Source organism: Amphiura filiformis, chromosome 2 (genome assembly GCF_039555335.1).
Source record: "Amphiura filiformis chromosome 2, Afil_fr2py, whole genome shotgun sequence".
NCBI classification, from domain to species: domain Eukaryota; kingdom Metazoa; phylum Echinodermata; class Ophiuroidea; order Amphilepidida; family Amphiuridae; genus Amphiura; species Amphiura filiformis.
Genome location: NC_092629.1, coordinates 33,170,291 through 33,186,727, shown reverse-complemented (window position 1 = coordinate 33,186,727; position 16,437 = coordinate 33,170,291). Strand labels below are relative to the sequence as shown.

At 38.1% G+C, this 16,437-nt stretch overlaps 1 protein-coding gene across 1 annotated transcript in view; it reads right to left on the bottom strand.

The window, feature by feature from the left end:
* Nucleotides 1-307: 307 nt before the first annotated feature.
* LOC140140095 (uncharacterized) overlaps nucleotides 308-16,437 on the bottom strand; it is a 55,635-nt gene continuing 39,505 nt past the window's right edge. The window contains exons 14-15 of the mRNA XM_072161924.1: nucleotides 4,340-4,543; nucleotides 308-449 (exon numbers count right to left, since the gene is read on the bottom strand). Coding sequence (XP_072018025.1) covers nucleotides 421-449; nucleotides 4,340-4,543 — 233 coding nt within the window. The 3' untranslated portion in view covers nucleotides 308-420. The remainder of the gene's footprint in view (nucleotides 450-4,339; nucleotides 4,544-16,437) is intronic.

Below are 16,437 nucleotides of genomic sequence, written 5' to 3'. Positions count from 1 at the left end.
CAGGTGTACTCGCAAAGGCTTATGGGATTTAAGGAAAAGGTCAATTGCTTAAATAAATTTGTTGCTTATTTTTGGTTAGGCTGTAGAAAATAACTACCGTTTCAGTCTATGATGCAAATTCATAGACTCATTGCTAGCCGGGATTGATATAGCAACTGTATAAGCATACATAAAGGTGAAAAATAAAGATGCATTTGGATCGGAAAGATGCCAAAAAAGAAATTACTGCTAATCACAGATGCAAAACGTTTTATAAAGTAAATTTTAGGGTAGAGCTTAGGGTAAAAACATAGAAACGTACCAACTCGCTCATGAAATTACCGATAAACGAGAACGCCAGACCAACGTCATTATAGCCTTTGGTATGAGCCCCTTTTCGATCCCAGCCTCGTCCTTCGTAGGCATTGCCATCTTCACCAATTAAAAACTATAACCAATATCCTTCCAACCTAGGAGTATGAGGGTGAAAAGAAGACATTGAGAATGACGCACCAATCTATTCCTTATAGGTCCTGTAAAGAAATAATTCCTTTCGCGTCCGCCTCCCTCCTTACTGGGATCAGATTATACACTCGTGTGGTTTTTCTTACCAATTTTCATGTAAAATTTTCCTGTTCAGTTTTTAATAAATTACTTTATTAAGATGTTAATGCTGGTAAATAAGTTTATCATGAATCACTTTCAAGTGCTTTGTGGCACCGTAAGAGTCTAACCTCATAATCTTAAAATAAAAAGGGACCTCATCGCTTACCTCGAAGATCCTAAAAACTACTAGCAATGTCACTTTTACGTGAAAACTGCTGTACCAATGTCCATTTTGCCAAAAAAAGCGGTATTCTAATTTATAGTATATATTTGAAATAAAGTTAAGTTTTTCTGTTAATTAGCCAAGATATTACTGATTCTACTGCATATCACATTTACGCAATGACCGCTTTGTTAACCAGATAACGAGACACCCGAGATATTTTAAAACTATTCTTTGGTTAAATGTTTTTCCAAGCGGGACAATTTAAGAGCACTTTGATCAAAATCGGAGCATTTTTTATTTTTTTACCCGTTTTTTAACATTCGAGAACTCTACATCGGATCAAACTATACTTTGTCTGAATCCTAATAATGGAATCAGGTGGGTTTTAAAATCCATATTTGCCCAATTTTGAAATTTGAGCCCTGCCATTTGGATATAGACCTTTTTCTGATGACGTCACCTAATCGATATTGGGGTCTCAGATGTAAACAAACAACACGTGCGTTTCCCACATGCCCACAATGTGAAAACACCAAATACTACGTATTTTCTCCTCTGTTTTGTCATGTTTTACATTAGCTTCCATAAAGTAATTTTTTAAATGGAACTGTATACTGGTTACCTTTGTTTCAGCTTGTTTTGATACCACAAAATACAAAAGATACGGAAAAAACGCCATGCTATTTGAAAATTAATCTTTGTTTTGTTTCACATTTTTGTTTACTTTTTACACCGTGAAGAACTAAACGCGTACTGCGAGCTGGCAATTCCGCGCAGGACGCCTAGCGTGGCGCAAAGTTGATCGCCCGCGCCGGCGCGGTATTTGCGTTTGGGTACTGATGACTCGAATGCTGGACCCCAATATCGATTGATTGGTGACGTCTGAGAAAAAGGTCTATATGCAAATTACAATTTCCCCCGAATTTTCCCATATTTCACCTTTTCTTCTTTTTGGATATGTTGTTCAAGAGAGTGTTTAGAGTCACTAGCAAGCAAAAACATCGCTGTTCCATTTTTAGGTGCACCCATTTTTGTACTTAACTTGACTAGTCTAAAATGAGATTTTCATACACTCTTAGAACCATATAGCCAATCAGAAAAGCCGTTAGAAAAATACGCTTAGTGCATTAATATTGTTTCATACACTGCTAGATAGTGAGAACCAATCAGCACAAGAGTAAATTACTAGCCGTGCATAAATATTGTATAATTGCACGGGCGCACACTCCGCGTAGTACGCACAGTGCTTTTGGACGAGTTCATTTTTCTTGCGGGTGGATGCATTTATATTTGTTTGCATTTTCCAACATTTTTAGTGACAATATTGTTATAAAAATGGCAAAAATCAAGTCGTGTATGAAATAGGTTAATAAATGCGTATCACTTGTTGCTCGAGAAATTGTACAAAATAATGCACTTGTACTGAGATGTTGATGCGTCTAATGCACTCCCCCTTTGGGGCTCGTGCATTAGACGCATCAACATCTCAGTACGCGTTAGACTATGGACACTAACACTCACACTGTCAATCATACTTGTTTATCAATCAAATTTAACTGCAAGCAAATACAAGACGCGCTCATGCACTCACTGACGTGTTCATGCAATTACACAACACAAAAGCCGCATACTTGTGTACCATGTAGTTATTAATGGTAATGACAAGTACCCGGAGGATTTAAACCATAACGAGATTTGGGCGACCAATCACAAGCCAGATTCCACTTAAAGATGCATTACATCATGGCCAATTTTAGTAGGCCAGATTTCCGACAATCTCATCCATAGAGGCTCATAGACAGCCGTGTTAAGCATGTAAACCGCAATCCAAAGTCAGTAGTCCACTTGGGAAGCTAACAAACAGAGGGAGTAGGGTGACTGAAAAGATCAGATGTGAAAATCTATCAATTGTGCACACATTAATTAAATCAGAGTTTTAAAGCTTAAATACAATATCCAGAGTATGCACAATGGGCAAGTTGATTACGGGGTAGTCTAAGAACGCGTGCATTATTTTGTACAATTTCACTCCCAACAAGTGATACGCATTTATTAACATATAAATAATTGCACGGGTGCGTACCGCGTACTTCGCGCAGTGCTTTTGCGCGCGTTCGCATCGCGTAGGATTGATTCATTTTCCTGGCGGGTTGATGCACTAATATTTGCTCGTATTTTCCAACATTTTTAGTGACAATTTTGTTATAAAATTAGCAAAAAATCACGACTTTTTTTCTCGTGTATGAAATAGGTTAATAAATGCGCATTACTTGTTGCTCGAGAAATTGGGGCTCGTGCATTAGACACATCAACATCTCAATACGCGTGCATTATTTTGTACAATTTCACTCTCAACAAGTAAGACGCATTCATTAACCTATAAATAATGGTACCTGGGCATGAATTAATAATTGTATAAGTAAAGGTAAAGGAAATCACACAATATTAGTCCTGCATCGTGTTTATCAGAAGTATTGTGCAATTTTCCGGAAAAGCGTTAAATTTCGGCCAGTTGTAGCTTTTGATGTGCTAAACAAATCTGGAGCAAGGGACAAAAATAATGTAATTCCAAGGTGGCGGGAAAAGGTCATCAAAGTTTATACAGGGCTCCCATTCAAAAAATTGCTCATATCTTGTTGGAGGTCAAAATATGACCTTTGACCTTTTTATATATAACTCGAGAACCGCAGCTTTTTCTGAAACCTTAAACTAGGAGTAGTTTGGTGTGGGTCTAAACAAGATAATGGACAATTTTTGAATTTTTCCCCTGTATAAACTTTGTTGACCTTTCGACTTACTATAATAATTTCAATAAGGAATAGTTTGCAATATGTGAGATGCTTGGTTACCTAGGTAACATAATGAAAGGGTCAATACCCAATGAGTCATATTTGTTGTGATCTATTCTGCTGTGCTTCCTAGGTAACCAAATGTTACTCTTCTTTTTCTTAATTGTTATTACAAGACGAATATTTGAGACCATTTTCATCAAAATCGGATGAAATTTTCTGTAGCCCAAATGTTAACCTTCGACCTTTTTGCTCATAACTCCGAAAAGATAAGCCGTAGAAAGGGTCAAACTATACATTGGGAATATGTTGGAATAAGTTTAAACAAAATTTGAGTAACCTTGAAATTTGACCCTTGTATAAACCTTGACCTCGGAATTCTGTGATTGGACAAATGGCTAACGTTGAATAACGTACTTTTTCTAATAAGTGACCCACAAGGAGAATAATGCCAATTCTGTTGCTTGTATCACCTTGGGCTCAATTGTGGCAACAACATTGATTAATCTGCAGTACTAATAAGTGACCCACAAGGATTGTATTGACCAATTATGTTGCTTATATCACCTTGGGATCGATTAATTCGCTAATCTGCTGTACTATACCTACCCTTTGTATTCATGTGATAGTTCTGAATACCCCGCACTCTTGAACTGCATTCTGATTGGGTGGAACACGGAAGCCCGTCCGTATTCCTGATTTAGCATGATAGGTTACCCACAAGGATTGTATATACCAGTTATGTTGCTTATATCACATTGGGATCGATTGATTCACTAATCTGCTGTACTATACCTACCCTTTATATTCATGTGATGATTCTGAATGCCCCGCACTCTTGAACTGCATTCTGATTGGTTGGAACACGGAGGCCCGCCCGTATGGTGTATAAAATCAGATACAGCTCCCGTTAAGTTCTTAACGGCAGCTGTTGGAGGCTCAGCTCCCCAATCGTTACGGCTGATTATGTTAACTTGTTGGCATGGGTCATCAGCTTGACCGTCTGTGTGATCAATATGAATAGCAGTTGTTAGAGACATTGCGATTTTCCAAACGCAGCACGTAGCACGTACGTTTTCGCGTACGTTAATACGGTGTTGAATATTGCTAGTCTCGGTTCCAGACTGGATTGTGCTCATTCGTCACGAAGGAGAACAAGAAAGCCAGAATAAAGACTATAATAATTTGATCTAATCTAACAGCTTCTAACCTAGGTCGATAGAGGGCATAGTGATTGAAAAAATAACAGTGAGCTGAGTCTCTGCTTAAATTCAAACAGACCGCTTTTGATTTTGATTAAAATTTTGACCTACATGCTTTGATTTGATTTGATTTGTTCGGGTTTTGACAACCCTGGATAACCCAAGAAAGCCTCTATTGAAGCTTATTTCCATTGGGGTCCATTTGAACACCAGGACGGGTTGGGAATAGTCAGGGGTTAACACCCTACTCTTTTCGAAACTGGCTGCGAGATACATGTACAGGTATGGCTCTCTGCACACGGGACCGACGGCTTAACGTCCCCTCCGAAGGACGGAGTACTTTCATGATTCATTTACCCAATTCTAAATGAACCATGGGGAGAGCGGAAGTCTGAATTTAATCTACAGATGTTGCCAATTAATTTCAGACTTTTTTTCCAAGTCAATATCCCAGCAAATCACCACCGCCGGGAATCGAACCCGGGACCTCATGCACTAAAGGCAAGTACCCTAACCATTGCGCCACGCTCTCCTGCTCATTAAACCTAATTGTTTTTTGTGCTCCCCAAATATTAAAAACTTCGGTCGAAGTTTTGCCACAAGTTTAAAAAAGTTCATGAAAAGAAGAAGTGAAATTTAGCAAAACGCGACGAGGTTTATTTGCCCGTAAGAGAGCTCTATTGTTCCGCTATTGTATCCGCTATTGTATCCACTATTGTATTCTATTCATAAAAGCTACTGCAAGAATCGCGGCAATCCCTGATATTGCTGATGTCTACCGCCGGCGTTTCTTATTTATTAACAATCAAAATTATCCCATACTCTTACATTTATAGTCTTATTCTCACCTTTTATATAATATTCAGAAATTGCAATTCGGAAAACTACTAACTTTTCAAGTGAAAATATATATTCCATCGAAAATATATCAGACTTAATTTTATACATAGAAATCTATTATACCCAACCCATAAGTGCCCAATGCACCCAAATATCCCCGCAAATATCTCATACACGATTTTATTCATTCATTTTGGGCTTTAAACACTCAGAAGTCGTCCAAAATGGCAACATCATCAGCATGATCAAACCCTCTATGACTTGTTCACAAGTTGATGCTTTACAAATTACCCTCACTTGACCAAACACGCATAATACATGATCGAAACACCCAGCAGAGTTTTACATAAGATTATGTGGCTTGTCTTAACGATTCAAAAGATGCCACTTTCTTACCCACTGACACTAGCTAATTTGCATGGCAGAAATCTATAGTGCGGACACTCTTCAGTCGCAAACCAACAAAATTCGTGCTATTTTGGCGTTCTTGCAAAAGAAACCTTGTGAATCGAGTGCCCTCTCAACAATATCCCTAGATGTTTGCCAATAATGACACACTCTAGAAACGCCAACATAAATCACCCAACAGCTTCATTTTAAGAATTATTTCAGTATCCAAATCAATAGGAACAGAAAGAGTATGGTCTACACATTCCAGGAAAATGTTTTATTTGTTTCTTCCGCCATTCTATATTTCCCTAAAATTATCACATTTTTTCTCCAAAATCCTATGTAAATGATTCTCCACGCTGCGCAGAAATTATGTGCGATAAATCATATATACAAATTTGCCACAATTTTACATCACTTTAGACAGTATTGCAATATCTTGATGATTTTTAGGCATTTTGAACGGCACTGAACTTGAGTATTTTCAGAAATCAAATATCGCGCCAAGGGGATGACACTCTTATTCACGCATTCATTTACAACGCAAACTTGTATCGAATCCCGGTGGTTTGCGACCAATGAAATGTCCGCACCCCTGGATTTATTAATCCCTGGTATGAATTATGTATTAGATTTGTCAAGGCAATAACCACGATCCGTTTGTAATAATATAAAAGCACTTGCAATAGAATCCCGCTGAGTTCAATGAACTGCGCCCTGAAACCGATGGAGAAGTGCCCCATAAAGAAGCTATCCCATTGACCTCTATTAACAGGTCAGTGAGCTCTCCATACACAAATGAACAAGTACAATAGGACAAGGCCAGCACCTATTACCTGCTTAGTAACATGTTATTTTGAAGTCTTGAAGATTAGTAATCGTCTGTGCATATGAACTGCGCATTTATGATGCAAAATATTAGTTCTATATAATATAAAATTACAAATACTGGTATTATGATATACAAAACGACTAATAAAATCATGTCATCATGGCGTCATGTCAAAGGTTCATTATATCCCGTATGTTTGTCTTAATTCATATATATATTTGAAAACAATTTCTACACCAATTTAATATGTACTCAGGTGGAACCTTGCTTTTTTAAATTTTCATTTCTTTTTATGTAACAAATTCAGGTTTTTCCATTAAAAAAAAAAAAAAAATTGTTTGCTTGCCCTCAATTGAATTTTAACAATTGGGTCGGTCGGTCGGGATTTTTTTTTTTTTTCTTTTCTTTTTTTTTTTAATTACTAGGAAACTCGTAATGTTTGTATTAATTAAGGCTCAAAATATGAAAAATCAGACAATTTTGGTGTCAAAATGAATCAACTAACATTAGAAAACAACTAAAATGTTGAACACAAGCTCTAAAATACATTTTTTTACATCTTCAGAATGCAAAAATGTGAAAAGAAAAAAAAAACTTTTTAGGAATTTCCAAAAATAGGGTCGGTATTCTTTTGTACAGTAAATAAAAAAAAACACCTTTTTTCTGATTTCCAAAATTAGGGTCGGTCGGTTGAGGGCAAGCAAACATCTTTTTTTTTTTTTTTTTGCCTTACGCGGGGCCGCCGGGCAATACAAATTTAATGCTAACATTGAATGAACGCAGAATCAAGAATGGGCGTTTCTAGTACATACAGCGTCTGACTCTACCTGAGGACCTAGCCTAAGTCCCATGGGCTCCAAGAGTGGCTCTCCATACACACATGAACAAATACAATGACGGGTCGCCATTGCTCTCCATACACAAATGATCAAATACAATGGCGAGTCCGACTGCCATGCAATGAGCCAAATGAGCAGACCCTCTCAAGGGTCTGCTCTGTGATACCACACTGATCATACTGATCTTTATGTTATTACAGCGAGGCCCACATACAATCAGGCGGCTGACACTGAAAAATTTGCATGGCAAAATAACCCGTCTCCTCCGCAGCCAATTTTGTTCCGCTCCATCGAAATCAAGCTGGTCACGGAGGAGACTACCCTCCTTTGTGTTTGTTCATTTGTGTATGGAGAGCCCTACTTGGAGTCCGTAATGACTTAGGCTACGCTCTCAGCTAGAGTCCGACGCTGCATTGCACTAGAAATACCTTTTCTGTGAAATCGCTATAGAGCCAACCGGGAACACGTATTCGTTTTGAAAATATAGCATTAAAATTAGTATCACCCTTGTGGCCCCCGTGCAGTGGAAAACCTTAATTCTTTCATTAAAAGGAGATGAAAATTAAAAAAAACACGGACCCACCTGTGCACCTATAAAATGGGCACAGCAATTTGTCTCAAATATGAATGAATTTTAAGAAACATACGGGATATGATGAACATTGACCTGACGCCATGATAGTAGGATCTATTAGTCGTTTTATATACAATGCATATACCGTATTATCATAATACCAATATCTGTCATTATATATAATGAGTAATATTTAGCAACATAAATGTGCAGTTCATATGCACAAACGAATACTGATCTTTATGATATTCAGGTTTTTGTACATCACATATAACATGTCACATAGGAGGTCATACGTGTTGACCTGCATCTATTGTATTTGTTCATCTGTGTATGGAGAGGATTAACGCCATTAAAACTCCATCAGTATTAGGGCGTAGTTCAGTGAACTCACCGTATTGCTATTCCAAGTACTTTGATAATACAGATAATATGTATTAATGGGTCGAGGCGATTGCATTGAAAAACCTAATAAATTATTCATAACAGTTACGTAATCAATCGATAGTGCGGACACTTTTCATTTGCAAACCACCAAAATTCGTGATCTTTTAGCGTTGAAAAAGAAACCACGTGAATAGAGTGCCCTCTCAAGAATAGGTTCTCTGTGATACAATGTTCAACACAAAGTGAACGATGTTATAACTTGGAGGGCTAACAAACCAACACCGCCAAATTCGACTGACGTGTGTACAACGTGGGATGCTATGAGGAAATTGAATACTCGTTGTCTGATCATGCATGTGTGTTTATGGTTCGGATAGCGGTTACTTAGCAACTCTCGTTCCGCCTTGGGTTTATTGAATACACTATATAAAGTCATCAATATGTCGTTTCCAGTCCTTGGCTGAACTATTGGGTTCAGCTATTAATTTTTTAAATAATTCTGTTACCCCATAGCATTAAAAAACTAGTATTTTGATAATTAAAATAGCTGGATGCGGTATGCAGCTGACTGGGGTGGTTACGGGTCGTTAAAACCACTAGAGCCACAAACCGCGAAATATGGATATCCAACTAGTTTGCCCCGCAGGGCTACAAAGAACCGCTAACCGCGAAATATGGATATCCAAAAGTTTGCCCCGTAGGGCTACAAAGAACCGCTAACCGCGAAATATGGATATCCAACTAGTTTGCCCCTCGGAGCTTCAAAAAACCACTCACCCCGAAATATGGATATCCAACTAGTTTGCCCCGCAGGGCTACAAAGCACCATTAACCGCGAAATATGGATATCCAACTAGTTCACCTCGCATGGCTACAAAGAACCACTTAGCGCGCAATATTTTTTACCTCAAAAAAGAATTAATATCTACCAAAAACGTTTCAAAACGTAAAAAGCGGCCAAAGTTTAAAAATCTTTCCTGTGTGGCTTTTCACCCTTTTTTAAACTTGGTCCCATTTATGAAAGTTTTAAAGACCCATACGAAGTCATCTATAGGCTACTTGTTGGTTTTCTTAGTTGTCAATGTTTATTTTGTAGAGCAAATGAATTAATGTTCGTGCGGAAATGAAGTTTTTTTCCGTTATAATGTATTTTGTAGCAAATACTCACTTTGTTAAATTCTTCATCGTCATGTGCGATTCTGCGCCTTATGTACAGATGTAGGGCCTATATGTAGCAGGTTGACACACAGTCAATTTGCTAAGTATATATAATACTCTACTAATCTTTATGATCACGCAATATAATAAAACATAAACCTTGAAATGTTTTTGATAATACATACGGTAGCCTACGTCATATTGCACCGCTTTCGAACAGTCTTTAACCTATAAGAGTACATTGTTGCATGTAAAAATTAGGACTCATTCTTCATGTTAATACTACTTTACTAAATGGGACCAAGTTTAAAAAAGGGTGAAAAGCCACACAGGAAAGATTTTTTAAACTTTGGCCGCTTTTTACGTTTTGAAACGTTTTTTGGTAGATTATAGTTGCCCCAAAACATATATTTTGGTAGATTAAAGATCACTACATACATACATCATGACTTTACTTTCAAAATGAGACTCTTTCGTCCTGAAAATTGGGCGCGTTGCATGGACTTAGACATGAGGTAAAATCAGTATATTTCACGTAGCATCTGCGTTTTTATTCTACGTTGGAATCCAAAATGGGAAATCGCAATGTAATTTTTTTTTTTTTTTATTATCACACACATTTCAATGGGCAATCTCTGCGTGTACGTGTGAATATTGCGTTTAATTTTAGTCCATTTTTAACACATCGCTGTACCTTTATTATAATGATTTGTTACTAACAAAAAGGATCATAATAATAATTAGACTTTCCTTCATATGTTCATTATCTTTGACTGTCTTTAATATATTGTGAAATGGACAAATTTTGTGCATTTTCAACGATGTATTTACGTCGATTTCGCACGTGGAATATCTTCAAAAAAAGCTAAATACGCGACCTCGCTTTGATACAGGAGAGTGGTTTTGAATAGATCAACGTACGTCCGATGTGTACGTTTGGAAATCGCAATGTCTCTAATATCCTTAAGCAGTATACAGACTTTTTATTAGACGTACAATATTGTACGTTATTTAATCTATTGCCATTCTATTTCCAGTAATGTTTAAGTTCTAACGAATGTTTGAAGACGTAAAATCGATAATATATTTCTACCAGATATAGTACGTAACATATTATCGATTTTACGCCATCAAACATTCGTTAGAACTTAAACATTACTGGAAATAGAATGGCAATAGATTAAATAACGTACATATTGTACATACAATATTGTACGTCTAATACTCGGAGTCTGTGGAGCGCTTTTGTGCACAAACTTTTGACGTAAAATGATGACCTTGCTATAATTAGTGATGTTGTACAGCTACAATACAATACAATACAATACAATACAATACAAAACAATACAATACAATACAATACAATACAAAGAGCATTTGCGTCATTTCCATAAGGCTCAGAGCGCGTACAAAATACCTTAATACTACCACTTAAAAATTACATTTTGAAGGTGCATCATAAAAATACAAATTACAATACCATATATATACTTATCTTAAAAATACAAATGACAATACCATATATATACTTATCTTAAAAATACAAATTACAATACCATATACTTATATTATTCCGTGTGATGGAGGTTTAAACTTGATATACCGGGTGTCCACCATGTTACATGTAGATTAAAAAAAATAATTGAAGTTCATGTTAGTAAATGTAAATGTTCTCATGACATAATCTAGATACATTCTACTAGTACCCCTGTGCATACTTAGCCTGCGCATTCCTGAGCAAGTTCTTTACGTGAACGCGAGGCTCATTATCACCGTCATAGCCACCGTGCATTTGGCGGGGCATTTGAGTTAGCCCAGCCATAGCATGGCAGATGCGGTATTTTATTTTGATAAAACTTGTCCAGTTTTATTGCAAAAATTCAATCAGAAGTGTACAATATTCTTACAGTATAACACAGCAGCGATTTCAACTCAACAAAACCCAAACATAGTCTAAATGCAAAAGATTGTTATTAATTTCATGATGTTGATGATAGGAGATACAGTCTGCAGAAACGACTTCACTAAAAACTTGTTCTTCCCTAATTACCATCTTCTTTTAAAAACAATTGTTACCACAAAGTGTCAAGAAGCTCTAAACCTGATTTTATTTTCAGTGTACAATACTAAATTTTTCAATTTATTTCTTAATTCAACCATGAAAAAATAATAGAAAATTGAAAAGTAATAAAGGAAAAATTGTGAATTGTGTTCTACTTTCACTCTTGACACTCCTGTTATCTTGTGCTCATAAGTTAAGTTGCTACGGAATTGAAACTGAAACTGAAATAATGATAATTACAAAAAGAGTGTATCAATAATAATAACATCACAAAATGGAGTTCTACATGTAACTTTTATGGGACACCTTATATAAAAGGGTTCCTTCATATACACTAAGCCAAAAAAGAAACTTATAATTTTTCACAAGGTCATATCTTAAAATCCTCTCCATAAAAATGAACAAAAATTGCACACGGGATTACTTCAATACTCTATTCTAAACACTGGTCAGTAACCAAACAGTTATCCAACTGACACAACAGCAAAATGCAATGACATGCAACACCTTCCTGGACAACATTCACAGCGCAACAGATTTCTTTGGCTGGGTTCCAATTATTCGCCTGTACATGAACAAAAATTACACACAGGATTACTTCAATACTCTACTCTAAACACATGTAAGTAAAATGCACTTACACGGAACAGCTTCCGGGATCACATTCACAGGCGAATAATTGGAACTCAGCCAAAGAAATGTGAATGTGGTCCAAGAAGGTGTTGCATGTCAGTGCATTTTGCTGTTGTGTCAGTTAGACAACTGCATAGTTACTGACATGTGTTTAGAGTACAGTATTGAGGCAATCTTGTGTGTAATGTTGGTTAATTTTGATAGCCAGGATTTTAAGTTATGACCTTGTGAAAAATTATAAGTTTCTTTTTTGGCTTAGTGATGACTAAACGATTGTTTATACCCGAAGGCCGCTTGCATACCAGAACATTTTGCGTAATTTATTTCATCAACAAAAAAATAACAAACATTAGGGGCCATCCATAATTTTTGATATCTTCACTTAGGTACAAAGCGTATATAACTCTTTATCCCCTCCCCCCTCGAATAACAAATAAAATGGCGAAGAATTTCCGTAAATACTACCAAAATGACTAATAGCAAAATTGAGATATTGGGTTGGGGTTTAGGTGAAGGGTTTGATTATGGCTAGGGTTGGGGTTAATGTTCCAAGAGTACAGTTGGTTCCAGTGGCGGATCCAGAGCAGTCAGAGGGGGGGGCAATTTTGGGAAAACTGTAAGTAATGGCCGCGAGGCGGCAATCCCGGAGGGCTTGCGCGACGCAGGGGGTGTCTGAGGGTGGTATCCACTACGATAAAAATATTGGCCAGCCCATACATTATGACACGATATTGGATATGCAAAAGACAAAATCCTATCATTTATTGTCATTCTTATTCAGTTTTAATGTAATTTTTGCGAGAAAAACTGTCTTTTTTCAGAAAAAAATAAATTAACTTTTGTGAGGACATCCCCGTTGTTTTAAATGAACGAAACCATCACGAACATCTAAGCCGCCGAATCGCGTTCTTAGTTATCGCACGTGTATTACGCGAACGCATTATCGCGCGATCATTGATGAGCAACAAGCGTGCCGCCGTTGCGTGGCGGCGCGCGCCCTGACTAATATCACTATCAACTATTGTGAGATATTATATACCAGAAAACCAATCAAATTACGTGAATTCTTTGCAAGACGCACCCATTGAATAAGAATAGTGAATTTAATGTCCTGATCCAGGGAGTTCAGATGGTCTGTCTGAGATTTTGGAGTGCCTTTCTTTTTCACATTCTTCAAAACTAAGATTAGAGTCACTTTTCTTGAGATTTTGGTGTCAGTGACTGCAAAATTCAAACCACGTGCTAGCAGACACAACTCCGGGTCGCTAAGAAGACGCTGGGAACAATTCTTAACCCATTTGCTGATACATTCCTAGGCAATGTTAACGTTACAATTAGAATTGCGTTTATCAGTCGCAGTTCTCTTTTCCACGAGACGAGCAAATTTCTGTTGTTGACGTTGTTTTGACGTTTCGTGCTCTTTGACCTCTGATCTCGCGGGTGATCTCGTTAATCGTATTAACTTCTGCTTCATCGTCAGCTGACAGATCACTCGGGCGAAAGATTTTCAAAGCAACCTTATTCTTTGTCCAAAATTAATGATCCAATTTCTGAACGATCTGTCCAATTCCAACTTTGGAGCGTTCCGATCTTCTTAGTACTATTATCTACTTTCTATCCTTTTACGGATCTTGACAAACGTAAGATTACTGGTGTAGCGTAATTGATTGCAAAATTTATATATCCCATAGGACAATTGCCAAAAAGCGCCCTGTGCCCCCCAATGTCGGTGCCCCCCTATGATGACGCACGCTACGCCACTGTACTGGCGTGAGGTTAGACATATACCACAGGGGGTTTGAACGGTAAAAGTGACATTTACGACTAACGACCCCTAAACCTAGCCCCTAACCCTAACCCTAATCTCTAACCCTAATTAGCATATGACGATGTTTCTGTCTTAAATGCCATATCTACCGTTTGAACGGGGAGTCAAGGAGGCAGTGCTAATCAGCAGACTTGTAGTATTGGGACCCGCCATGAGTACGGGTACGGGTCCCGGACGATGAGTACGGGTACGGGTACGGGTCCCAAGCCATGGGTACGGGTACGGGTACGGGTCCCAGGTCATGGGTGCGGGTACGGGTCCCAGTCCATGAGTACGGGTACGGGTACGGGTCCAAAGTCAAAATAGGGTATGAGTACGGGTACGGGTACGGGTCCGAAGCCACGGGTACGAGTACGGAAATTGGGACTCGAGTACGGGTACGGGTACGGGTCCCAGTATGGGTACGGGTACGGGCCATGGGTACGGGTATGGAAATTTGGACTTGTATGGGTCCAATTATGGGTATGAGTATAAACAAATTAATTAAACAAGTACAAAAAGAGTTTAAATATTGGTGGTCATGGTGAATCTAGCCATGGAAGTAAGCTTACTTCCATGTTCAGCCTAAATGTGGCATATTCTGGGATTCCAGTGAAAAAACTACGTCTATGTATGGAAAACCAGACTGTGCAACACTAATTTCAACATACTCTAGTATATTTAGCAGTGATGTAGTCTGGACTCGGAATCAAGTCCACTTTTTGCTGGACTCGGACTCGGCTCAAAATTGAACATTAAAAGGCTTAGCACAGCTCGGTCAAAAATAGGACTCGGGCTCGAAGTCGACCCAAGTCCGATTCCAGTCCAATCAATCCATGTACAATGTGGAAAAAATATTTATCTTAAAACATCATTGGATTAAATTGTCAATTTTCCAAGTACATTCATGCACACTACACAATACACATCCAACAGATTATCCATTAGCTTAATCATTATAATTATTGCCATTAATATTATGCACATCTGGATAATTATATCCATGTTTTATTAATATTTTAAAACTCCTTTAAATCTCTTATCAAATCCCAAATTTCTGTATGGTAAGGACCTCTCTATCCATTTGTCTCAGATGCACTATAGCCCAAGCCTGGCACAAGAAGTACACTGTGAGCTCATGTGGCTGGCAGAAAAGTCACACCAGTCACATTATCATTAGTTCTACATGTGTGCAGCATACAAGTAGTGGAGTGTATTTGAATGGAAAATATCAAAATGATTAATAAAAGCTAAAATAATGATATTTTAACATGATATACTTGAAATTAACCACAAAAGAAAACAATCTTGGAATTGTTTTCCCCGATTGCTGGGTCTTTTTCTGTATTGATCATTCATCATGTTCATTGTGTGAATGAGACATGTACATGTAGCATACATGTCATGGGTGGCAGTGTGCACAGGCTGTTACATTGTAGATCTGTGTGCAGCATCCATGTTCATTTTGTGTAGCCAGGGCTGGATTTATCTTTTTCAGGGCTCTGGACCAGGCTCAAATAAATTTAAGGGCACTTGCTATAGCTTTCCATTTACTCCCCCACCCATCCCCATCCATGATGTAACCTATTTGTTTTAATTATGAATTTATGATCAGAGGACTCACAGTGGGATTCATGAGTGGAGTTACATGCATCTGGGAAGTGAGAGTATTCTATTCTTATCTCACTTTCCTGCATTTGTGTAACCATGTACTGTATGGTACCCGTACCCATGGGTACGGGTACGGGTACGGGTCCCAGGCCATGGGTACGGGTACGGGTACGGGTCCCAGGCCATGGGTACGGGTACGGGTACGGGTCCCAGTCCATGAGTACGGGTACGGGTACGGGTACGGGTCCGAAGTCAAAGTAGGGCATGAGTACGGGTACGGGTACGGGTCCGAAGCCACGAGTACGAGTACGGGTACGGGTACGGAAATTTGGACTCGAGTACGGGTACGGGTACGAGTACGGGTACGGGTACTACAAGTCTGCTAATCAGAGTCAACCAGCCATCTTTCTTCCAGCTTTATTTATCCTAGCTTATCCCGTCCAAATTACCGCAGGATTTTTCCAGATTTTTGCTGGGATTGCCCTGGGTTTTATTCTAGGATATTCTGGAATTATTCTAGCTATTATTCGCGTGGGATGGACTCGATTTCGCTATATGTCAT